Here is a 7,873-nt window from a genome sequence, read left to right on the forward strand (position 1 = left end):
GCCACAGATGTAAGTAGCACAGCAAACAGGTACCTACTGTACATGTCTCAAAGATGGCAGAGGTGACCTAGTAAGGACATGAATTTTAATTCATTGTTTTGACGGCAGAGTGCCATTGACATCCTGGGCTTCAGTGCTGATGAAAAGACAGCCATCTACAAGCTGACAGGGGCTGTCATGCACTATGGGAATCTGAAGTTCAAGCAGAAACAACGAGAGGAGCAGGCAGAGCCGGATGGCACAGAAGGTATCAGCAAATTCAGGGACTGACTCCTTCAAAAAGCTTCTTTCTCTGTCTGCAGAGATGATATGTTAGTCTCCAGAGACAAGCCTTTGTTGGCCTGAGTCACCACATAAAACACAGAGGAAAAGCATCTTTGTTCATTGTCTATCTAACTGCAGAGGTGCTTTCCTGATCATGGGAAATACCGTTATTTTATCCAGTGGATTCTCCCCAAGTACACACAGTCTGAGAGGGGGAACTTCGACATCAACACAGGGCATCACTCTCTCTGTAAACCACTTCTCTCTTCAACCACTACATCATCATGTTGCACAATTCTATTTTTGGTGAAATAAATCCTGCATTCTTTGCTATGCAGAAATCTACTTTCCACAGAAAAAGAATGTTTTCCATGCATGCCTCGTGTTTCCAGAGGCTCTTGGGATTCTTCTGGGAACCTACAGATTCAAGCTATTGATATTCAAGCCATAAATTTTCTTGCTTTCTAAGATGGCCATCATTAGCTTCCAGAATTTACATTCCTTCCCAGACCTTCAGTATGAGACCAGACCAATGCTTTTCCATCTCTAGATCATGAACAGCAGAGTTGTTCACACTGACCAAATTCTAGCCATTGTCCAAGGATAAATGCTTTTCTCTCTCTCTCTCTCTTTAGTGGCTGACAAGGCTGCCTATCTGATGGGCCTGAACTCAGCTGAATTGCTCAAAGCCCTGTGTTATCCTCGAGTCAAGGTTGGGAATGAATATGTAACCAAGGGTCAAACTGTGTCACAGGTAAAGTCTGGAGGTTGATGGTATGTGGCTTGAATGAGTACCTGAGGATTCTCCTTTGTCTCTCAGAGGTAACTCCAGTCCTTCCTTTCTTCTCTGCTTTAGGTGAACAATTCAGTGGGTGCTCTTGCAAAAGCTGTCTTTGAGAAGATGTTCTTGTGGATGGTTATTCGCATCAACCAACAGCTGGATACCAAGCAACCAAGACAGTACTTCATTGGTGTCCTGGACATCGCTGGCTTCGAGATCTTTGATGTAAGAGTCAAGGATTGAGCACCATAGTCAGGAAGATACAAGGAGGGGTTATGTGGACTCAGAAACACATTTATTTTAAAGAAGATTCAGAATTTTATCCACACTATCTGCAGCTTTCTAGAAACCCCTCCCCCTTCTCTGTCACAGTGGCACCCCCAAATGGCTTTACTAACAAAGATTTGAAAAGCTCTGCTTTCTGACAAGTGATGTCAGAAGCCCTTGAGCTTGCAAAGGTCTTAGGTTTTGCAAACAAGGAGATAGCTTAGGGCTAAAGCTCACACAGATGTGTGCCAAAGATGTGGACACTCTTGGAAAAGCCAAGGAAAGAGTAGAGCTATGGGAAAGTTCACAGCGTGTTTCCTGTGTTGTGAATGCAGTGGTGACTCTAGTACTTCTGTGTCAGAGCAGAGCAACACCCAGACTGTTGATCTAAGGGCAGGGAAATCCTTGGGTAGAATAATAAGGAGGTTTCCACTCCCTGGGAGGTCAGAGAGCTGAGACACCTAGCTGAGAGAGCAGCTAAGGTTACGGAAAGGTTTGTTTCTGAATAGCATGGTAACGAAAAGAAATGTTACCTTTAGCTTGATTTCAAATTAATAACAACAAATAAATACTAATACATAATATTAATAAAATCCTCCGTGGATGGTAAATTTTGCAATAGAAATCCTGCTAAGGAAACACATGCTGTTGCATTATGGCTAGGAGTGGTGATTCAGCTGGGGGAATTTAAACAGTATTAAGAAAATGCTAGCATAAGCCTGTGGCTTTTCCCACGCCTTGAGAACCTGTGCATCTCTCCTTGCTTTGGACAGTTCAACAGCTTTGAACAGCTGTGCATCAACTTCACCAATGAGAAACTGCAACAGTTCTTCAACCACCACATGTTCGTGCTGGAGCAAGAGGAGTACAAGAAGGAAGGGATTGAGGGGGAGTTCATTGACTTTGGGATGGACCTGGCTGCCTGCATTGAGCTTATTGAGAAGGTACCTTTTTCATACAAGTGTACTATGTATTTTGAAATTCTGTGTTGTTTCATACCCAGAGTCAGGTCAGAAAGTACTCACAGACAGACAGTCAGTGTTAGCCAAACAAAATATCTTGCACTGAAATTTATTTTAGTCTGGAGAGTAAAATTTAGGAAATATAAATCTGTATTATCAATTCTGCACTACCTGATCTACAAGCATGGAAAAGCCTGGATTCCCACCAGTAGACTTGTTTAAAACAAACTGGAGTCAGTCTCTTCTCCTTTTTCCACTGAAGGCTCAGATCAGAACTTCATACACAAATCTGGTAAATAAACATACTCTCACCTGATTTCTGAAAAGAAATGGGCCTCTTGTAGCTATTTCCCCAGGGTTTTTTTCTGCTTAACACTTCTCCCTGCAATTCTACTCCCAATTCTATCCTGAGTCAGACAGACATTCTTACCAGCTCTGTGATGATAGGCTGTGGGAAGGCAAGGGAAGGCAGAAAAAGATTGCCTGGCTGAGAAAAACTCCTGACATACTCCCTTATCCAGATTGAGATGCTACCAGAAACACACTGCTATCTTTGATATTCATAGCATATGCTTCACATCATTATCATCTTTCTCTGTCACTTCTTGTGGTACTCTCCAGCCCATGGGCATCTTCTCCATCCTGGAAGAGGAGTGCATGTTTCCCAAGGCAACTGACACCTCTTTCAAGAACAAGCTCTATGACCAGCACTTGGGAAAGTCCAACAACTTCCAGAAGCCCAAGCCTGCCAAAGGCAAGGCTGAGGCCCACTTCTCCCTGGTGCACTATGCTGGCACAGTGGACTACAACATCTCTGGCTGGCTTGAGAAGAACAAAGACCCCCTGAATGAAACTGTCATTGGGTTGTACCAGAAATCATCCCTGAAGACATTGGCCTTACTCTTTGCCACCTATGGTGGTGAAGCAGGTAAGTTCTGTAAAATTCATGTTTCATGTTCTCATACTGTACAAAGGGATTTCTCAAAGGCAATCTTAAAGGCAACTGTTCATGTTCTTCAATTTTGCAGATGCTAGTGGTGGTGGTGGCAAGAAAGGGGGCAAGAAGAAGGGTTCTTCTTTCCAGACTGTCTCAGCTCTTTTCCGAGTAAGTAAAGAATTCATTATTTCTTTGAAGAAGGAATTTGAACGTGAAAAGTCTGTTTCAGTTTTGGTCATAGTTGTGTTCATTCTTGAATATCCTTCCCTTTCCATCCTTGGAAATTACAGAATTACCCCCTTAGAACACCACAGAAACCCTACCTCAATGTGTGCATATTCTTCCTTTTACTTCAAGAGATGGAATGATATTGTCCGCTTCCTGGAACAACCTAGGCAATTGCCTTAGACTTTTTTTTTTCCAACTAACTATTGATAATGTAACTTTATATTTTGGCCGGTTTCTTGCATCTGCCTTAGTTTTGCTATTACTCTTTTTGAATATGCTACAAAAATCTTCTACTTAGACTAGGAATGAATTACAAATCAGCTGAACTTCCTTAAAATCTTCTCTGGAGACTTCAGAAATACTTCCCATACCTGTTTTACATACCCATGAGGATTTTTAGTATTGGCACAATCTGGGATTTGAAAGTAATAGATCAAACATCAAAAGCAAAAAAAAAATCACCGTGAAATTGTAGGATTGTAAGGCAATGCTTTAATCTCAGTGGGGAAAGATAGTGAATGTTAATTTATACCAAGTTAATGAATTTTTATGTCAGTTTACAGTTATGTTTTCAAGGTTTCTATTTGGCTGAGGTAGAGATATTTAAGGAAACTGAATTACTACTAAAAAAGTGAATTTATGTGGGCTGTAGAAATATTCTATTTATTTTATCTTTATTTTATTAATTTTAAAAAAATTATTTAGCTGCCAAATCAGATGCTAGTCTCACTTAGTGAAGAGTACATGCCATCCATTTAAAATGTCCAACTAAATACCTAAAGAAATACCAGCTGAAATGAAAGCTGTGAGATGGCACCTATGTATTTGTATAAGGATATCAAGGAAAAGTAATACTACCAAAGAATTTCAAAACCAAAAATCTGGGAACCTTCATTTTCCAAGTTTCTCTTTGGGAGTTCTGCAAGAAGATATAGAGAAGACAGGTGTGCATTCTGTAACATTCAGTTCAACACATCCACTATTAAATTTCCAATGCTTATGTTTAATGATATAAACTCCATTTCATGATCTCACAGGAGAATTTAAACAAGCTGATGGCTAACCTGAGAAGCACTCATCCCCATTTTGTACGATGCATCATCCCAAATGAAACAAAAACACCAGGTAAGGGGATCAAATAGGAGGAAAACTTGAACAGCAGAAGCTCTTCTTCTCAGTGCCATAAAGCAGTGTAGTCACTATTGGTGGTGTTTGTTAGGTGCCATGGAGCATGAGCTGGTGCTGCATCAGCTGCGATGCAATGGTGTGCTGGAAGGGATCAGAATTTGCAGGAAAGGGTTCCCCAGCAGAGTCTTGTATGCTGACTTCAAACAAAGGTAAAAGTGCTCCACCTTTCTGTCCATTCAGACCAAGCTGAAGAGCTTGATAATTGTAATGTGCTTGAAACATTATACTTCAAATTGGTACCAAGCAGAAATGTTTCACCATCAGTTCATGATGGTATGGACATCAGGATTCTCTTGCACTTATAGTTAATAGTAAAAACACTCTCCATATCATGTTCTGAAAGGTTGAACTGTCTCCAGGCATGAGACTGGTTCAATGAGACAGTCTGAGAAGCCTACGGAGTTTTCAATCACAGTAGTGGTTTTGGTGATGAGGATTTCTTCATGTTCTGTTTTCTTCTGCAGATACAGAGTTCTTAATGCAAGTGCTATCCCAGAAGGACAGTTCATGGACAGCAAGAAGGCTTCAGAAAAGCTCCTTGGTTCCATTGATGTGGATCACACACAATACAGATTTGGTCACACCAAGGTAGAAACAAGACATATGTTAAAAGTTTGTCAGGGAATGGTAAGGGCAGGCTGCTCTGTCAGGGTCAGGGAGCACAACACAATAACAGAGCTGACAGGGTAGGGGCCTAAATCAGCAGATGCCCAACCCCACAGTACTCAAGTGAGCCCAGTGAGGAATACCCTGGAATGGTAGTCAGATTCAACCAAGAGTCCAGATCATCAGGCAGGTTTATGAAACTAAGGAAGGACTGAGGTGAAGCCATAAAGCCTTGGTTTTCTAGGTTGGGCAGGTTCAGGTGCAGATAGACTAACAATGTCCAGGCACTGTTCATTAATTCCTGGTAGATCCACAGAAACGAGATTGGTCTATCTTAAAGCCAGGAAGTAAGTCCACAGGTCACAGGGGTACAAGACCAGGCATATGTGTGGCTGAGACTGTGACTGAACTGGAAATCAGAATTCATACGACATAGCTCAGAAAGGAACCAAATGCTTAAGGCTGAGCTTAAAGAAAGCTCGTAGGCTGTTGGGCAGAGGTTTTGAGAGGGGCCTAGTCACTAGCCTAGTGAGGCTAGTCATGGCCATAAAGGTCTACTTCACAGTCCTGAAAAACTCTGTGCCTCTATTCTGTACTACATAGCAAGCAATTGCAACATGTCCTTTCTCAAGGTGTTCTTCAAAGCTGGGCTGCTGGGACTCCTGGAGGAGATGAGGGATGACAAGCTGGCAGAAATCATCACTCGCACACAGGCCAGGTGCAGGGGCTTCCTCATGAGAGTGGAGTATCGGAGAATGGTGGAAAGGAGGTAGACATTTCTCATATTTAGTTTGTTATTGTGGTTCTTGACTAGAGAAGTTTAAATTCATCCCACCAAAGAGTATGCAATAGCCATGTAACCTTCATTTCAGGGAATCCATTTTCTGCATCCAGTACAATGTTCGGTCCTTCATGAATGTGAAGCACTGGCCCTGGATGAAGCTGTTCTTCAAGATCAAGCCCTTGCTGAAGAGTGCAGAGTCTGAGAAGGAGATGGCCAACATGAAGGAAGAGTTTGAGAAAACCAAGGAAGAACTTGCAAAGTCTGAGGCAAAGAGGAAGGAGCTGGAGGAGAAAATGGTGGCTCTGCTGCAGGAGAAAAATGATCTGCAGCTCCAAGTACAGGCAGTGAGTATCAGTATTCATTTTTCCTTGGACAAATAATGATATGCAGTCAGAATGCTTCTTACGTTAAGCTGAGGCTCACATAAAGCTGACTAAAGTCCACCAGAAAACAGCCTAAACGGCATACTTCAAGGCACTCTAACATTCAGTCAGCAGGTACTGGCAAGAGCATGGTGAGTCTAAGGGAAGCCTACATGAAACATGTAATTTCTGCTGCCTGAGGAAAGAGGAATGTAATGGTAAGGAAAATTTAATCAACAGCAGAGCATTCTGAACAAGGAAGCAAGTATCTCCGTCAACTCAACATTCAGAGCAGCATATTTGTCTAACAGACTAAAGGCAAGCCTGAGTAAGACCCACTTTGCCTCATTACAGATGCACTAGAAGACTTTGATTACTTTCAGAAACATGGATATTTCCCATGCAAACTCCATTAGGAAAAAGCAGTATATAAGATCAGAGGAAGGGATCAACTAGTTAGCATTGGAAATGCTAGGAATGGCCTGGAAAGAAAGCAAAGACGTAGCTGATAACAAAGGCAAGAACTCTACTGGTCTTGGAGAAATTTTGATGCATATAGCATCAAATAGATGTATGCATGTAGCACCAGATAGATTTCTTTTTCAAAAAAATTATTCTGTAAAATGGAAAAGTCTCTATTTCCCAAGTATTATAAGGTTCTGAAGGAGACAATAAACAAGAAAGAACTAATGTATACATTTTCAGTCAGGAAAAAAGGTGCAAAGTCCTTGCTCCTGCTAGGAAATTAGTAATTGAATTGCCCGCCACTCTGTCATGCTTGTGTGTGCATGAGGTATTCTCATAGCTACCATTTCTGTGAGGCATTCTTAAGAGACACAAAACATTTGGAATCAGTTTTGATTCCAGTTACCACCAAGCAAGATCTTTCAGTTACTGACATGAAAGGCCAGGTTCAGCCCCCATTTTAACATATGTGTACTCACTGATACAGAAGACAGAACAGAGAAACTTCAAAACATTACAACCCAAAAAAATGTGTGTCTCCAAACCAGGAAGCAGATAGCTTGGCTGATGCTGAGGAAAGGTGTGACCAGCTCATCAAAAACAAAATCCAGTTGGAAGCCAAAATTAAGGAGGTGACTGAAAGGGCTGAAGATGAGGAAGAAATTAATGCCGAGCTGACAGCCAAGAAGAGAAAACTGGAGGATGAATGTTCAGAGCTGAAGAAAGATATTGATGACCTGGAGCTAACATTGGCCAAGGTTGAAAAGGAAAAGCATGCCACCGAAAACAAGGTACACACACGGGGAACCACGTAAGGGGTCAAAAACATCATTGTTTCTTAGAGCAAAAGAGCCTGCTACCCCAAGGCATGTTGGCTTTTGAACATTTGACATGGCTGTCATCTGAGCAGCACAAGGACAAATGAAACTCCTGGCTAAGCACTGCAAAGTAAAAAGGTCACTGAACCAGCAGGCATGCTTTTCATCTCATTTTAACAATTGCTTACATTTGTAGGTGAAAAACCTCACA

At 41.7% G+C, this 7,873-nt stretch overlaps 1 protein-coding gene across 1 annotated transcript; it reads left to right on the plus strand.

Moving 5' to 3' along the window:
- Window positions 1-108: 108 nt before the first annotated feature.
- Window positions 109-7,870, plus strand: LOC104538702 (myosin heavy chain, skeletal muscle, adult-like; the record flags this gene model as incomplete). The annotated part of the gene is made up of 13 exons (XM_010181992.1): window positions 109-247; window positions 900-1,018; window positions 1,121-1,270; window positions 2,086-2,256; window positions 2,896-3,202; window positions 3,303-3,379; window positions 4,477-4,564; window positions 4,659-4,776; window positions 5,092-5,215; window positions 5,866-6,002; window positions 6,106-6,361; window positions 7,393-7,635; window positions 7,859-7,870. Coding segments are annotated over 13 exons (1,941 nt in total), but the record flags the coding sequence as incomplete, so codon positions are not given.
- Between the last annotated feature and the right edge of the window lie 3 nt (window positions 7,871-7,873).

This window comes from Mesitornis unicolor, unplaced genomic scaffold (assembly GCF_000695765.1).
Source record: "Mesitornis unicolor isolate BGI_N332 unplaced genomic scaffold, ASM69576v1 scaffold31343, whole genome shotgun sequence".
In the NCBI taxonomy this organism is placed as follows: Eukaryota; Metazoa; Chordata; class Aves; order Mesitornithiformes; family Mesitornithidae; genus Mesitornis; species Mesitornis unicolor.